Source organism: Calliphora vicina, chromosome 2, assembly GCF_958450345.1.
Source record: "Calliphora vicina chromosome 2, idCalVici1.1, whole genome shotgun sequence".
NCBI lineage: Eukaryota > Metazoa > Arthropoda > Insecta > Diptera > Calliphoridae > Calliphora > Calliphora vicina.
In genome coordinates this window covers 140,615,062-140,633,221 of record NC_088781.1, presented here as the reverse complement: position 1 = coordinate 140,633,221, position 18,160 = coordinate 140,615,062, and the positions used below count along the sequence as shown (strand labels likewise).

General features: G+C 30.2%; 1 protein-coding gene across 2 annotated transcripts; it reads left to right on the top strand.

The window, feature by feature from the left end:
* The first annotated feature begins 1,254 nt into the window (after positions 1–1,254).
* Positions 1,255–10,925, top strand: AkhR (Adipokinetic hormone receptor). Of its 2 annotated transcripts, XM_065502280.1 has the most exons (9): positions 1,255–1,495; positions 1,723–1,857; positions 2,357–2,759; positions 6,178–6,450; positions 6,610–6,709; positions 6,898–7,111; positions 7,401–7,669; positions 9,707–9,921; positions 10,375–10,925. In XM_065502280.1, the coding sequence occupies exons 3-9, from the start codon at positions 2,602–2,604 to the stop codon at positions 10,415–10,417; spliced, it is 1,272 nt and encodes a 423-aa protein (XP_065358352.1). In that variant the 5' UTR covers positions 1,255–1,495; positions 1,723–1,857; positions 2,357–2,601; the 3' UTR covers positions 10,418–10,925. The 2 variants fall into 2 exon arrangements, with proteins under 2 accessions (XP_065358352.1, XP_065358353.1); XM_065502281.1 differs by lacking the exon at positions 1,723–1,857.
* Positions 10,926–18,160: the final 7,235 nt, after the last annotated feature.

The following is an 18,160-nucleotide window of genomic DNA, read 5'->3' as shown; positions in this document are numbered from 1 at the left end:
AATATTGGTTATAACAGTTATGTCCCTGCTTTTTATATTACATACTAATTGAAAATTTCATGGTCAAGACAGCCTATTCTATTCTTATGTCTTAAATTTTTTAGTTTGACAACCAGGCAGGCGACATATTTCAAATATATGAAAAACCGGGTGGTATCTAGGGCGAAATTTACAATACAACTGAAATATATTATAATAAAGATAGACTTCATTCAGACTTTATCTTTAGAACTCAATTATGAATTGGTAAATTATATGGCAAAGTGTCTATAATTTACTCCAGCTTATTAAAAATTTATTTTAGTCATTGATTCCCTTAGTTTTCCAACATTCTAAGAAGGGTCCTTAGTATTCGTTATACGCTTCTTGATGACACTCATTACAACTCATTTGATAAATGATCATTTCAAATGAAGGAGCAAGTTGAAGGATCTTCAGTTTTTTTTAATGGCGAAATTTGCAACTAGGAAATATAACAATAAATACAGAGTGCTATCAGACATTCCCCTTAGAACTCAACACATTCTCTTCAGAACTATTTTAATTCTTCAAATGTATAAGAAAGTCGTAGGGATCTTTCAGTTTTTTTAAGGCTAAATTTACAACTGGAAATACAATAATAAAGACATAAATACACTAAATTTAGAACTGATATTTATATACTGGACTAGATTATTAAAAATTATATTTTAGAGATTGATTCCCTTAGCTTTTGAACATTCTAAGAAGGGTCCTTGACATTCGTTATACGCTTCTAGATGCCACCTATATACTTACTTACATAAATATCAAATGTCTCTGGAATAATTTAAATCATACGTTCGTTGTGTGTATTATCAATAAGACTGAGCTAAGCGTAAAGCAGCTATCTATCTTCTTGCTCCCCCCACGGCCCAGACGTTATGCCAGCTGAACTTTGAGTCAGACTGATTTTGGGTAAAAAAAAAAACAAATTGAATAATCTAAATAAGCAACGTTTTAATATGCGGGCGGTGTTTGGGTCAGGCTTTATAATCAGAAAGAAACGAGATACTACATTGGAAAATAAAATCTATGCCAAAATCATCGGCAAATCAGGTTCGGTTGTTTTGTCGGCTCTAGCTGGCTTATCAGTTTTTGATTTGAAAAGCAACAATTTTAAATAAAATCAAAGCCGTTATATTAATAATAAAAAATAAAATATAACAACACATAATCAAATGAGGTTCCTAGATGGAATTTTCAATTTCATCTCGGTAGTCTAAAGAATAACGTGAAAATTGAAAGACGTGAAATTGAATAAAGAATACAATTAAAACTATAGCAAAATAATTAATAGGAAAAAACTAAAAATAACAAAATGATTAAATTAAAATATTATTTACCTTAACTCAATATTTGGTGTATTGAAACAAATACACCAACATATCTACATACAAATAAAATAAAAATATAACAAAAAGTCTGCCAGAAAATCGAGATTGTAATCAGCAAAAAAAAAAATTAAACCAAATCTGTATGTAAAAGAAAAATAAATTATGTCTAGAGTAAAAGTGAAAATACACAAATATAATAAATATACAAATAGATATGTATGCAATTAAAGAAATTAGAAAAAAAACACAAAGTTCAAGTTGAACTGTTTATTTTACTATACATATTTTGTGTTTAATTATATATTTGTGTAGATATTTATCACGATTTAGTGATGTCAAATAAATTCCAAACTAAATATTTTTGCAGTTATAAATTTACACTAACCATAATATTTATTTATACATTTCCTTTAACAAAATAAATTTAAAAACTCAACAACGATCAGCCCAAAATATCAAAAGAAACAAACTAAAATTTGCCAGCCAACCAGCTAATAAAATGGTAAATTAATTTAAACAAAAACGAGAAGAAAAAAACACCGGCATATTTTCCGCAACTTTATTAAAGTGCGTGTAAATAAATAATTGGGAAATATTTTGAATCAAAACAGCAACAGCTACAAACCAAAAATTCCTATAAATATACAAACTAAAAATAATAATAACAACAACAATAAGTGTTAAAATAAAATAATTACAATTTGTACAAATTAAAAAATATTTCCAAGAAAATCAATTAAAACTGTTGTAGTACATTTAAAAACATTTGCAACGTACGATCTAACAAGCGATCATCATTATTGATCTATCAACCGATTGTTTGTGATAATCTACTAAAAAAAACTCTGTTGTTATTTAAACATTGTCTGTGTGTGTCGTCTCTATCTCTCTCTCTTCAATTCTGAATTCTGTCAATGTTTGAGTGTCTGTGTGTGTCATATTGTTTGTGAGTAGTACTTTAATATATATTTTTTGTATTTGCACATTTTCATTTATTGTAGATCAACTCAAAATTGTGTGATTTATAATCAGTTGTTACTAAAAAAAAAACAAAATAAAAATATATTTGTTCCTTTTAATGTTTGTTGTTGTTTTTTGATCATTTAAACATAATCACAACAAACATAATTTTATTGCAAACAACAAAAACATACCTCTACATACGGCTAAATAATAAAATAAATAAATAAACATACAACACTTTTAACACAAACAACAACCAAACCAACAACAAAAAAAAAATAACATGATTAAAATGCCAGAAACGGAGATAAATGAGAAAATCTACGATCATCGTGTTTTAACGGACTGGTCAAATGTGAACAACAATACAAATGGCACCATGCACTACTCAAAGGATATGATATTTAACGATGGCCATCGTTTATCGATTACAGTTTATAGGTAAGTTTATTCAGATGTTGTTTTTAATAATATGGTGGAGATCAAACTAAGTCTGATTTTTAAGACTTTGTACATTAATCTTATCTATAGTTCGATCCTTATATTTGTAGTTCTACGATTTTGGATAATCGATATCCAATTTGGATAATCGATATCAGTCCCAAACTGCAGCATACTGTGTAAAATTATATAAGATCATTGGAGCAACAATATTTGGGTGATCGACATCAGTCTCTATGATTGTAATGTGTTTCAAATCATTTTCCCATCTTTCTAGTTTGTCCCAAAAGTGAATTAGATTTTATTTTTTTTGTTGTTGTTCCAAAAATCTGAAGCGAAATGTTACCGTGTAAAATTAAATAAAATCATGGGACAAAATACGGATATTTAAAGATTTTGCAAAGTTGTCTCGTTTTAATTTCAATTATGGATCGATAGTTTTAACAAATATTTTCGTTTATACCGAGTTTTATTATAAAAAAATAATTTCATAGAGATTTGCTAACGTTAATGCAATTTTAAGATATGAAATATTTTAATTTTCATAATTTGAAATAACATTCATTACGAATTACGAACTGAATAAACTTTAAATTATTTGAAACAATTTGCTTTCATATTTAAGCGATGAAGTAAGAAAATATTTCGCATATGACATTTATATATTTCTCACATCATTATCGATTTTAATTTATCTCAATTAAATTCCTCAAATACATACCAGCAGTTCTAGAAGACTGTCCCAAACTAGTGATTTCACCTATCATTTAGAGGGACAACTAGTTACATAACTAGCTACGTATTTAGTTATTTACCCATTCAGATTACAATGACAGAGTCCGATAGCTGGTCTTTGGTAGTCAATGTTTTGGATTTGAATACTGGGTACATCGAGTGACATACACAACTGGTTACTTGATCAGCTACAAATTGAACTCAAATAGTCATTTAAAAACACATTTCATATACAGTCCAATAACCGATTGCTTGTAAACAAACCTTCCTCCGACAATTCTCCAATAGATTACTTTTGGTGGGTAAAATAACAAAAATAAAATGAACTTTTAACACAATTTATATAAAATCAGTTTGTAGATTACTTAGAGACACTTAAGAGACAATTGCCTTCACGCTATATTACCAGGAATGTATAAAGTATCCAATTGACTTCTCTCTGCACAACAAAGAACACATACGTGCCAAATGACCCAAAATATATAGATTGAAGTCAGCAAACAAATCAGACATTGGTGACAATTATTGTCTAAAAGGCATACATTGTCTACTCGCTTAACTGCTGGGATACATATGTATATCCATGATTATATGTCAACATCTCGTTACCAATAATTTGTTTCGAATATGAGACAAAGATGGCAAACAACATCTGTATGATGAAGAAATATTTTGGAAATCCTGTCATTAAAGATTTTATGGTTGCTTCCGTTACCTTTTTGGACGATTCTTTTCCTGTGTTTTTTAGTTCTCTTTTACAAGAGCCAATACCTTTCCACAGGCCGAAGTTCTGGACAGTTGGGTGGATTTGCCTCCCGTGTTACAAAATTTACATTATTGATTGATACTACCCAAGGGCCTTTTTTCCATAGTGGCATGATGCTAAATCGGCCCAGAAATATGAAGGCACTCTGTGCTGTTTTAAGAAAGGTAAAAAGCGTTTATTACCGCACTGCGATCTGGAACATTCTGAACTTGATACCAATTCAACCCAACATTCATTTTGGCTCTGCGCACAAAAGAATCAGAGTATTTAACTTTACGAGCTGCTTTTCTGATAGAAGTGTTCGCTGATATTCGAAAGAGTTGTTCGTCTTATTTTCCTTACCCTAGGTCTCCACGTAGCAATATTTATTGCTGCAATTGTCAAATTTGATTGCGTCAATGAAATTTGCTAGTGTAGACCGCAAATTGCCATATGTAGCAATCCATTGCGCAATGATTGCTTTACTGATTGCCTGAGCAATTATTGCTAAGCAATAAGCTGTCAGTTCAGTTGTCGTTAATGTAAAATTTCTTCTTTCTATGATTCGGTGCGATTAATTTATACATATTTCATTTATTTAAGTACCAAAAGCAAAAAAAAAACAAAGAAATTAGAAAAAAAATCATTCAACACAAAATATGTATATGCAAAATACACCTCAGTTTTTCATAGAACTTCTCGTATTGAAAATTTTGTATTTGTGACGAACGTTTTCTCCACCTACAGCAATCAGCAATCGCTCTGCTGTTGTTCTGCCGACGTTATTGCTTGTGCTTAGCAATAAAAATTGCTACGTGGAGACCTAGGGTTATCAATATCTGTTAGACCTTTTTTTCTTCATGATCCAGGTTTTCTTTCAATATTCTAGACTTCTTCTAACAGTTGAAATTGAATAATTAAATTACAGCAATTGAAATTACTTATTTTAAATTCAGACTATAACAATTGAAAATGAGATTTTCCATTTGAACATAAGAAAATAAAACTTGAAATTGATAAACTTATTTTGTATGTGTTTGAAGGTTCAAAGAGAGAGAGAGGCGAACACTTTTATATGGACACCATGCCAAACTTGGAATAACTTAGGAATACAAATAAGTTTATAGGCTTTTGCACAGAGAAAAGAGATTCGTGATAGCAACCAAATTTGTTGTCAATCGATTGATTTGGAATTTTTCGGTTCTATCAACCGAAAGTCAGTTGACAAAGAAGAATTTCGGTTAAAGCAACCAAACTTTTGTTACCCTTTTAACATTTTGTAGCCACAAATTAGGCAACAAATTCGGTTGCAATCACGAATCTGTTTCTCTGTGTGGATATGGAAAGAGTGCACAACATGCGGAAATTTCATTTTTGTGTAGCCGAAACGGGCATGGTCCCTTTAATCCCACCTTTACTCAACTTAACCTAACTTTCAGATATAGAGCAGAAAAGCTCCACTTCATTAGAGACTTGAAATATAGCTTCAAAACAGCTTTCAGTTTCGATTCCGAAAATTCCGGGTAGTCTAGGGATTAATAAATGCCAATCCAGGGATTTGTACAAAAAAATATCCGGGTTTCCGAAAAATGACAGAACCCCTGGTATTACATTTATAAAATCCGGAATTCCTAGATTTGTAAAATCCATTCCCGTTGGGTATCCCTATTACGTATCTATGCCTTTTTTTTATTAAGTTGTCTAAGACATTTAAAGGGAAGCACTCACATATTAGGTATGAGAGTTTTCATGAAATTAAATTCCTTGTAAAACGCCTGTCTAAACAAACCATAAATACATACAATACAATATAAATCCAATCTAGACATCTTAATAAACCACTCACTCTCTATCTTCCTGTCTACATCTATTTTATTCCTGTCTACATTTATATTTGCATCACTAAATAAATATTTCTTAATTTTCAATTTATTTCAGTTTTCTCTTTGTGATCTCAGCAATTGGCAACTCAACCGTGTTGTATCTATTAACGAAACGTCGTTTACGTGGTCCGTCGCGGATTGACATCATGTTAATGCATTTGGCGATAGCCGATCTAATGGTGACGTTTCTGCTGATGCCGCTAGAGATTGCGTGGGCCTATACAGTGCAATGGAAATCGACAGATTTCGTATGTCGTCTTATGAGTTTCTTTAGAGTATTTGGTCTCTACCTATCGAGTTTCGTGTTGGTATGCATATCCATTGACAGGTAAGCTAAAACCAAACCAACCCAAACACTTATAACAGGAGCATGATGCCTGAGAGCATGATGTTGGAGAGTGAAGTTGCTCCACTATAAATTCGAAATGTATTTTTCTATTACTTTAAAATAATTTCTTGTTTTTCTTTTTTTTTTTTTGGTTTGTAGATATTATGCTATAATTAAACCTTTGAAACTCTCCTCAAATCGTGGACGCATAATGTTAGTCATAGCCTGGTGTAGTTCCATATTATGTAGTTTGCCACAGGTTTGTAGTTGGGGGGAAAATGCGTGTGTGTTTAATTGACAAGTTGGTTGGTTAGATGGTTGCATGTTATGGGTCAGTGTTTCTTCACTTGCGGCTTCAAACAACCAAACAAACCAACCAACCAACTCTGTCTATAAATATAAATATTTTTGGATTAATTTTCTTAACATTTCTTAATATCGTTACAGGCTTACGTATTTCACTTGGAAGAGCATCCGAAAGTTAAAGGCTACTATCAATGTGTTACATTTCATTCATTTGCCAGTGAATTTCACAAATTATTCTATAACATTGCCAACATGTGTGCCATGTATGCCTGTCCATTGATCACTTTTATCTATTGCTACGGGGCGATCTATTTGGAAATTTATCGCAAAAGTCTGCGTATAGTTAAAGGCATTGGTAAGTTTATTCTATTATTTAGTTGCTTTCATTCTTCTAGACCCCACACTGCACCCCAACCCACCCAAGAGAATTGCCACAAACATGTGCGATTAGTACATATGTGGAATGTTTTGTTTGGTGTGTGCAGGTTCATCTGCTTGGGAAGACAAGGTGACAAGTGAAATGTTTAGTTTTTTTTTGGGGGGGAAAAGATATGCATTTTTGGGGGCTGTTAGTTAGGCATTTTTATTTGATTGTTTAATGAAATAGTTTACATTCTTTTCATTTCTGTTTCTTTTGTTTTTAGAACGTTTTCGTCGTTCCAATGATGATGTTTTAAGTCGTGCCAAAAAGCGAACTTTAAAAATGACCATAACCATTGTCATTGTTTTCATCATATGCTGGACTCCTTATTATATCATCTGTATGTGGTATTGGATAGACAAGCCATCGGTGGATGAGGTCAGCTCCTTGATACGAAAGGGCTTGTTTATATTTGCCTGCACCAATTCGTGCATGAATCCCATTGTCTATGGGGTATTTAATATACGTGGACGTGTAAATCACAATAATACGGTAAGTGATTGTTTTTATTTAAGACTTTCAAATAATTTAGAGATTTTAAGCAAGAAAATACCCTTTCAGCTAACACCGTTACCGCTAAAATAAAATACCGTTACTGAAATGATCTAAATCTAAATAGATAAACCATTGCCGTTAATCTATATAAGTTCTATACAGAGAATACAGATTCTATGTGTGCAACCGAATCATTCGATTGCCAACAAATTCGGTTGCACACATAGAATTTTTTGGATCTATCAACAGAAAGTCAGTTGATAAACAAGAATTTCGGTTGAAGCAACCAAAATTTTGTTATCACTTCTAAAATTTTGTAGCCACAACTGTATAATTCGGTCACTAAGGTTGAATAATTTGATTGGCAACAAATTCGGTTGCTATTACGAATCTGTTTTCTCTGTGTGAAAATACCCATTTTAGATTTCCGTAATTGAGTTCATTAAAACCGACAGAACTGTACGACTAAAAAATGCGGCAGTTTTTCAAATTTTCAGCTTTTATTTAGAATCACTTGTACAATATAGTTTTATTCAAAATATTGGCCATTGCTAGCTATGATCTTTTTCCATCTTTCTGGCATCATATTGATTCCGAGCCAAAAGAACTGCTCATCTTTAGAGGCCAAGAACGAATCAATCCAATTTCGGATACTCTGTTCTGAAACGAATTCCAGAGAGAGCGTTCTTCATTGTTCGAAATACATAGTAGTAGGACGGGGCAAGGTCTGGACTTTAAGGCGGGTAAGACAAAACCTCCCAATCACTTCATTCTCAATAATTTTTAACAGGTATTGCTACATGTGTCCGAGTGCTGTCACGATGAATTATTACAGTTTTATGTCTGGCCGCATATTCTGGGCGTTTTTCGTCCAATGCTCGCTTGAAACGAATCAGTTGTGTTCGGAACAGATTCCCTGTGATGTTCTGGCCAGATTTCCGCAGCTCATAATAGATAGATAATTGATTTTCGGCCAATGCTCTCCTGAAACGAATCAGTGGTGTTCGGTATAGGTTCCCTGTGATGGTCTGGCCAGATTCAGTAGCTCATAATTTTTTTTATGTCTGACCGAATATTCTGGGTGTTTTTCGTGCAATGGTCCCTTGAAACAAATTAGTTCTGTTCGGTACAGGTTCCCTGTGATGGTCTGTCCAGATTTCCGCGGCTCATAATAGGTAGATAATAGATTTTCGGCCAATGCTCGCCAGAATCGAATCAGTGGTGTTCGGTATAGGTTCCCTGGTTTACATTAGCGCCATAGACATTTGGTTTTGGTGTCCATTCGGCTGGTTAGCTGGTATTCGGTGCCAAAATAAATTCCTTTTATAGCGCCCAATTCGGACATGTAAAACCGTCTTTCAAGGTCTCTCGGCTTCAATTCGTATGGTAACCAATTTCCCTACTTTTAGATAAATACTGCTGCCCACAAACGTTTTGTTGCTGGAGTAGCTTCCAATGATTTCGCAAGCTCTATTTGAAAGTTACAACAATATTCAGGGAGTAATTCGTGCAATTGCTGTTCTTCAAACTTTTTTGTATGGCCTGGGCGATCTTTGTCTTCCGTGTCAAAATCTTCACTTCTGAACCGTACAATACCAAAGCAAAACTTCTCGCATATGACGCTTTATTGTCCCAAATTTCGACATTTTCGAAGCAAAAACACTTTGTTGCTACCTTATAACAGCGATGCGCGTTCATATTATTCAGATTACGAAGAATACGTCAAATTTGTTGTCAAATTGTATCTTAAATTATTCGACAGCGCCAAATACATCGGTAATTTTTGATGAACGATTTTGCTGGTATTCATATTTTATAAAGTTTTTCTGAAAGATTTGCTTCGATCTTAGCTCTGGCCGATATATTAGGTTTCATACATAAAGCAAAGCAATATGGGGCTTTTGGAATGATGATTTCAAAATTTTAAAAATATAGATTTTGAGTTTTGCAAATTGTCCAATGAATTGACTATGAATATCTGTATTATTTCCAAAACCAACATATTTAATATGTAATTATGTTTTTTCTTAACAGTCCACCATGAGTAATCGGCACACATCACTTTATCATCGCGGAGATTCGTCCAATCAATTGCCCAAACATTTGCTAAACATGAATGGAGGCAGCGGTAAAATACCGTCAACAAACTCACTGGCAGTTCAGGAAAATAATGGAAATAAAGTGAATAATTTAGCAAAAACGGACAAACAACACAAGGACAGCGAAACAGCAGCCATGATATGTATAAAGTAAGTGAAAATATTATTATTATAATTGAACAAAAAACGCTGAAGGTCAACCATAAAAGTTTTAACTAACAGTCTTATCAGTGATTTTTATTTCAAATAGATTTTTATTAGTTTCAACATCACAATCATAATAATAATCACCATTAGTTATTATTATCATAAAACACAATAATAATTGTTACCTAATTGTAAATAGTATCTCTTTTTAATGGCTCTTCTGACTGACATACTCGCATTTTTATAGTTTTACATACAATGTTGTCAATATACAAAGGTGTTAACAATAATCAGCGATCAGTAATCAACAATCATCATGTTTTGAGTGTAAATGAATCATTATCATCATTATTAGCTTTGTGTAAAATGAATTAAAAAAAAAAACTATTTCATTTAAGTTTATCTTAATGATGTTACATTTCTTCTCATTTTTTTTATTTGTTTGTTTCTTTACAGTTGTGGTGACTCTATTGAACTGGCTAATCTTCAAAAGTCATAATTACAACAATAATATCAAATGCTCAAAGGTTCATTACAACAAACATGCATGCAATGCAATGCATTCATTGTCTGTTGTAAAATTACAACAATTTAATGATCATTAACTAATTACAAAAAAGAGTTAATTAACTCAATTACTGGCATTACACACTCACAGTCTTTTTTACAATATTTGGCTACCTCTCTCTTTCTCCCTATCTATTTGTGTTAATCACTCTCTCTCTCTCTTTATATTTTATAGTTTTTTTTACAACATTACACACCGTTATACTACATTATTCTTAATCAATTTAAAAACAAAACAAAATACAAAAAAACAAAACAATTTATTATTTATTAAAAAAACAATAACAAAATAATATGCATATAAATATGTAGTATGTGTGTTTTGTTGGTGGTCAGCGCTAGTGTTAGTTAATAGTTGAATTTATATTTTTAGTTTTAATGATTAAATATAAAAAAAGAAGAAATATTTATTTATAATAATAAAAATATCAACAAACAAACACGATTTGAAAGTCTATTTAATTAAGTTGTTTCATTTTAATCGTTTTTTAATTTGATAAAAAATATTTTCTGCCGTCTTTATTTGATGCGGTCAATATCAAATCAAATCAACACAGTTAATATTAATGAATATTTTTTGTTTTTTGTTTTTGAATTTTTAAATTTTTTTTCTGATTACATCAAATGACGACGAGTATGTTGATTTTTTGGCACTTAATTTGAAGACCAGTGAGATTTTTGTGTCTGATTTTGTGTGATTTTCATTAAATTTAATCGTTATTTAATTAAGTTTTATTGTAAGGTGTCAAGCATGTCAAAAATCGTTAAGATTTTTTTTTAAAAAAAATAAAAAAACTTTTCTTTTTTTGAAAAATGTTTAAACAGACTGCAGTTTTGTATATGATTTAATAGATTAAGTGATTTATGGAAAAATTTACAGCAATTCTGATAAAATTATTCTGAATTTTATATTTGTAAGCCCAGTTTCACATTAGCAAAAGTAATACGTTAAATTATTAAGCACTAAATATGAAAGATATTTATACAATTCCTTTACTGCAGTAACTGGACTCAAAATTGTTTTAAACCATTCGGAACTCATAGTGCGTTTTTCTAATCAAATTCTGAGTGAATAAATTCTTTAATTTATAGTATTCTTGAACACTAATGGTTCGTTTTCTTTAGTTATATTAATTGAAAATGTTGGTATTAAGGAATTCTTTAGAACTTTTTAAAAAACGACAACTCTCAACTGTATTAAAAATGTTCTTAGGACTATTATTTCCTTCAATAATTCAGTGACATCTAACAAATTTAAGCTTGAAGCTTTGCGAGAGATAAACTCAAGAATAAGATAATAAAAATACTCTTCTATGTCTTTTCATTTCTCAGGACCGGGTTTTCAATTACCAAACCTTTAAGGAAAATGGGTCATTATCCTTTTCTTATTCAAATCAAGGTAAATTTTACATTCGCTAATACAATAATGATTTAAGTGATCATTATATTTTATTTTAATTTGCAATCACCATTGCACGAAATTGTGTTTCATATTTAAATTTTATATTTTAAGCAAACTTGCTTTAAAAATCTTGAATTTATAAATATATTACAATCACAGATAACTAATTCATAATTCACAAAAAAATTAAAATTTATCTGTAGTTAAGCCTTAACTATATTTATAATATTGATAAGTTAACAGGTCTAAATAAAATTTAATTTAAAAAATATGAGTTTATATTAATTTTAAACTGTCATTGATGAAATTCAAATAATAATTTAAAACTCAAGCTTGATTGGTCTCATTTTTTTCTTCTTTTCATTCACAGTTAAACTAACATGTTGAAAACGTTAAACGAATTTGAATTACCAGCAGACCGTTAAATCAATTTAAAATTAAAACTTATTAATACAAATTAAGTCACTAAAAATTTATGTGACATGTTACTACTTTTCAGTTTTATTTATATTTTTAACCAATAAAAGATTTTAGTAGTTTTTTTTCCCCAATGATTAGTCAAAAAAATGCTGACTGCTCGTGCTCATAGTTAGTTGAATTTTCTATGATCTTTAAAACTTACTACAAAATTTAGCTAACTAAGCATAAACGCATTACATGTGAGTGGATGGATGTATGTAAGTTAAGATACAAACAAGTAGATACATTTGCATTGCAAGAGTATGAATTGTATTTGAAAATAAATAGACAAGCAAATAGTTTGTGTTGTATGCAATGGATGTTTATATATGTGGCACAATGTAAATATGAGTTGTGTGTGTCGTGAATTTGATATACAAAGAGGAAGATTTTTCTTCATTATGTCACATTGTGTCACAGACCATTTTGCAACTAATCAACAGATACTACAAGTAGTCAACCACAACAACATCTACAACAACAACGATAAATACTAAACTAAATGTTGGCTGCACTTACACATCTGATAGATAGATACAACAGCAGACGAAGCAACAGGCCCAAAGACACACGCAATGCACTGGCATAGAGCACCGGCACAAGTCAAGCAACAGCGCCACACATCTATGAAGATGATGATGATGAAAAATTATCATAACAAGACTTTAGCTGCTGACTTTGTTTATGTTTGTAAAATTGTGTGTGTGAACGTGCGGCAAGGTGGGGTACGTGAGGTATATTGAGGATGAAGTGAAAATTAAACAAGTGAGTATTTTAACGTAAGTACCCAGCTAAAACTTAATTTGTAATGATTTGTACATACTGTCTCGATTACTTAGAAATAGTTTAGTAATGAGTGGCCAATGATCTAATAAACAGAGAGCCTCAGAAGTGAGTTAACACTGCAAATTATTGGATTTTTTTTAAGATAATGAAAATCCTAAAATCTATCCATTGATTGATATTTAAAAGTTTTGTTTTCTTGGAGATTGGGCTGAATTCGGTTCTGAAAAAAAAGATAATCGAACAATTTCTCACGAATTATTCGAAGAATTTAGAAATTATCATTTTCGAATATCAAATATTCGTATAATTTTTTGTAGAATAATCGAATAAATGAATAAATTTATTTGCTCTAATTTGACAAATACTATAGTTAAAGAGAGGTTTTCAATCATTGTAGATCAGTGGTCCAATAGCTCCTTCTATAAATATATAAATGTTACTGCAAACAAGTTATAATTCTAACAAGTAAGACAGCTGCTAATTCGGTTAATTTTAATTTAAATTTTTTTTTTTAATTTTTTAAATTTATCAGTGAAAAAGAAATTTAAGACAAACAAAAATTCGGGTTAAAACATATTTTTCCCGATTTTAACCCATTGTAGGCCCGTCTTACTATGGCGTTATACATGTCGTTGCAAATGTCTATCATTAGATATTCACATTGTCTATATTAATGACTCAGTAATCCAGATATAGATAAACAAGTAAGAGAGCTATATTCCGAATCTTATATACCCTTCACTAAATTATACTTCAAAATAAAATTTTTAAATATTTTTAGGTAAATAAAATTTATTTTTTTTCCAAAGTAGTTTTTTAATTTTTTGGAAAAAAAAATTTTTCGATTTTTTTTTTAAATTTTTAAAAATCTTTTTTTTCTATTTTAGCGAAAAAAAACTTTTGGTGAAAAAAAATTCGGGTTAAAAAATATGTTTTCGATTTTGACCCATTGTAGGTCCAACTTACTATGGTCTTCTATACGTCATTGCAAGGCCTTTGAAATACCTATCATTAGATATCCATATTGTCTATATTAATGACTTAGTAATCCAGATATAGGTAAAAAATATATCAAAAATCGAGGTTGTCCTGGTTTTTTCCTTATATCTCAACCATTTGTGGATCGATTTTCTCGATTTTAAATAGCAACCGTGCCGGAAGAATTCCGGAGATATTGATGTATGAATCGTGTAAGTTCAACAGACAAACAGACGCACATGGCTTAATCGACTCCGCTATCTATAAGGATCCAGAATATATATGGGGCTATTCTAGTTCTCAATTTCACCATTTACAGTATTTTTGGAAGCATAATTACAACAATATTATGTAATTTCCTCGGCATTTCTAATTATAAATGTTTACACGTGACTTTTTTAACCCTAATTATATAATTTTCAAAAATTTATTTAAATAAATATTGTTGTAATTATGCTTCCAAAAATACGGTGATATATGATATACTTTATAGGGTCGGAAAATTATATTGTGAAAGAAAGATACGAAAATTATAAATGGCTCATTGAGTTTATCTCTCGCTTCAAGCTTAAATTAGTTAGATGTCAGTGAATTATTAAAGGAAATAGTCCTAAGAACATTTATAATACAGTAAAAAGTTCGAAAGAATTTTCTAATACCAACAGTTTATTAATATAGCTAAACAAAACGAACCATTAGTATTCAAGAATACTATCGATGAAATAATTTATTCACTAAGAATTTGATTCGAAAAACACTATTCCTTTTTCAACTCTTGCAAGATTGTTTAGACATAATTTAGGCGATTGGGAAAAGTGATTATGATAATTATAAAAAATAACCTAAACTTTAAGTGAAATGGTTTTAAAATTTAATGCTTTTATAAATCCTGAACCAATTTAGATAAATTTTTAGTTTTTAAAAAGTTTGGCTTCCTCTTAATTTCGTTTTTCATAAATAATATTTATTATTAGTAAAGGAAATATCTCTTTTAATATTGTTACATTTTAACCATTTCAAAACGTTGGTTTATTTCCTTTAAATAAACCGGATACTCTTGATTGCAAATAAAAGCCGTTTAGTAGTTTAAAAATTGTAACAACTCTTTATTTATTTAAAATATACATCAACCACAGAATTAAATAGTCACTCAATGTTTTTTATACACGTTTATAAATTCGCAGAAATACAGATACACTTTATAATGTACACGAATTGACTTGAAAATACAGCACACTTTAAGGCACTCAGTTGATGTTTATTCGAATAGTGTCTCTGATAAACTCACTAACTACTGCACCCTCTGCCACTATTTTTAACACTGCTATCTGCGCTCTAGATTGTTCTTTAACTGTCGTATATTCGAAGCCTAGAGCTTTCGATTCCACACGCCATATCTGGTGAACTTTCTACAATGTTCTTTAACTGTTAAAACTCGAATATTCGAATTCGAATATACGAGTCGCAGCAAACATTCAGCGTTGCCATACTTACGATCAATGATCAACTCAAAGCTTTTATTCAATGCTAATAATGCCCACAGATATGTTACAGTTTGAAAGGCACTGCTATTTGAAAGCATTATGCAACATTAAATCAGCCGTTAAAATCGTTATATTTGAATTCAAGTACAATTTCGTAACAATATGATTGCGAATGCCTTTAGCAGGTATTCAATGGAAATTTCTCTCGATTATCTGAATCCACTTAATTATGAAAAATTCTCAAAGTCAATATATATTTTGAAATCAGTATTTAAAATTGCTAAATTTTGGGAAAAAAATTAACATAATTATACAGATGTTCTCATAAACTTTCCAAAGATCCATTAAAATCCTTCTATATACATATACATTTCTCTGTCTACAAAATAAATTCAAAAATGTAACCTTTGACCCCAGAGCCGAATGGATTAGACTTGTCTGCTTGTACTCAAATGTTCTTTCAAATATTTCTTTCGATATAACATTCTAAATTGTTTCCTTAAAATTGAGCAATAACAAAAAATATTGTTAGTTTTTAGAAATTACTGTCAAGAATTATCCAAATTCTACATAATTCAAATCACTTCTTCGATTAAATTATGGGAGGTATTGACCTAATATTTTTACACTTTTATTCTCATGACTTAAAGGTAACTGCAAGACAGCTATATATTTTTTGAAATTTTAAACACAAGATCTTTTAGTAGAAATTGATCTTTTCAATAGCAAAAATCTCATATTTGTCACTTTATAAATCGCCGATCGATTTCTCATCTCCCTGTACCATCTCTAATGGGATCATTTAAAATAAATAATATTTTTGTCTGGTATTCAATAATGATTTGCCAAACATTTTGTTTTTATTTTTTAAATTAAGCAAAGAACAACAGACAAAATATTTTTAAAAAATAATATTGTAATAATTTAATATTTTTTAAAATTTATTTGAATTTTTTTTGGTTTAATATTTGTTTTTGTTATTTTTATTTATTTAGCTGATGTCTTTATCAAAATCACTTGCTGTTAGAGGTATGGCTGGCTGGCTGTATTTGAAATGCATGATTTATGTCCCCATATGCCGCCCACAAAATGCCACACTTCTTCACTCCATGAATGTCTATTTAAACTTACTAAGTAAATGTGTGTAAATTGAATGAATTTGAATGAGTCCCAATGACATTATACGCTCACTCATCACACGCTGTCATTATTCATCATTATTTGTGTGTGCCGTCCCGTCCGTCCTAGTCGTTATAGTATATTGTGTTTTTTTTTCGATTTGAATATTAAAGGTGACAATGCCAGAGATTTTCTATTCATTATGGTATTGTTGTTTAAATATTTGAATGTCGTGATTTCATTTGTTTATGGAACTGCTACAGCACCTTTGTTATGATATTATTTGATTGGATTGGATTGGTTTGGATTAGTTTATTAAGTTATTTTTTCAAAATGCATATTAATTAAATGATGATCGTCTATCCATACAATTATGCATGTTACCAGCAGAGTGTGTTGAAGTTGGATGTACATAAAATGAGGGAGATCATTTAAATAATTTTCACTTTTATTTGAACTTTTACGCGCTTGTGTGTGCTTCACTTTAATTAGTTTGTGGTTGTAGGTATTTGAAATTTGATTGAATGAAAGAAATAAAATGACGACCACTCGTCATTCGATCTTGAAATAAATAACAATTTCAATACTCAAACTGTCAAATCAAAATGAAAATTATGATACTTTTAAACAACCTCTAGTTATTTTATTGCAGTTTCCTACAAACATTTTATCGTTTCCTTAGCAACCATCCCACCTTTGGGAATCGTAGAAACGGAGAAATGTTTATTTTGTGGCATAAAAAGAGAAATTTTTAGAATAAGAGAAAAATGCTGGTGGCAATATTTGAAATGTTTTTTTTTTTTTAAATTTATGCAAAATATTGGTTTATTGGAGATATTTTAGTTCAGCTTTAAATTGTATAGAGATATTTAATTTTATTTTTCAGAAAATTTGATGTAAATTTTTTAAAATTTCGATATTTTGTTTCAAAGTTAATTTTTTTTTGTAAATCCTTTAAAGTCCTTTAAATAACAGGAAGAAATTTAAGTCGGTTTTGAAAATTTTTTTATGGAAATTTTGTTAAAACTTGGATATTTTGTTTCAAATCTCATATTTCGTTGTAAATTGTTCGGAAATATTTTTTTCTCAACACAAAATTTTTTTATTAAACATTATTTTTCACCCAACTTTTTTGTAAAGAGTAATTTGATGAAGGATATTTAAGATTCGGCACAGCCGAATATCTTTCAGAATTTTTTATTTTCGAAAGAAATCACAATAGATTCTTGGAATCTCATAGTGGATAAGTACATTATACACTACTATCTAACATAACCTAACGGTTAGTGACCTGGAAAGTTCGATCGCTATATCAATTTCAAATGCTGTGATCTGCTGGGAGTATTAAAGATTGCATTTCTTTTTAATTTTCTTCAAATTTCTAGTATATTTTTGTTTCCAGAAATACTCAGGATCTTCTAATAGTTTATCTATCTCGAAAAAAAGT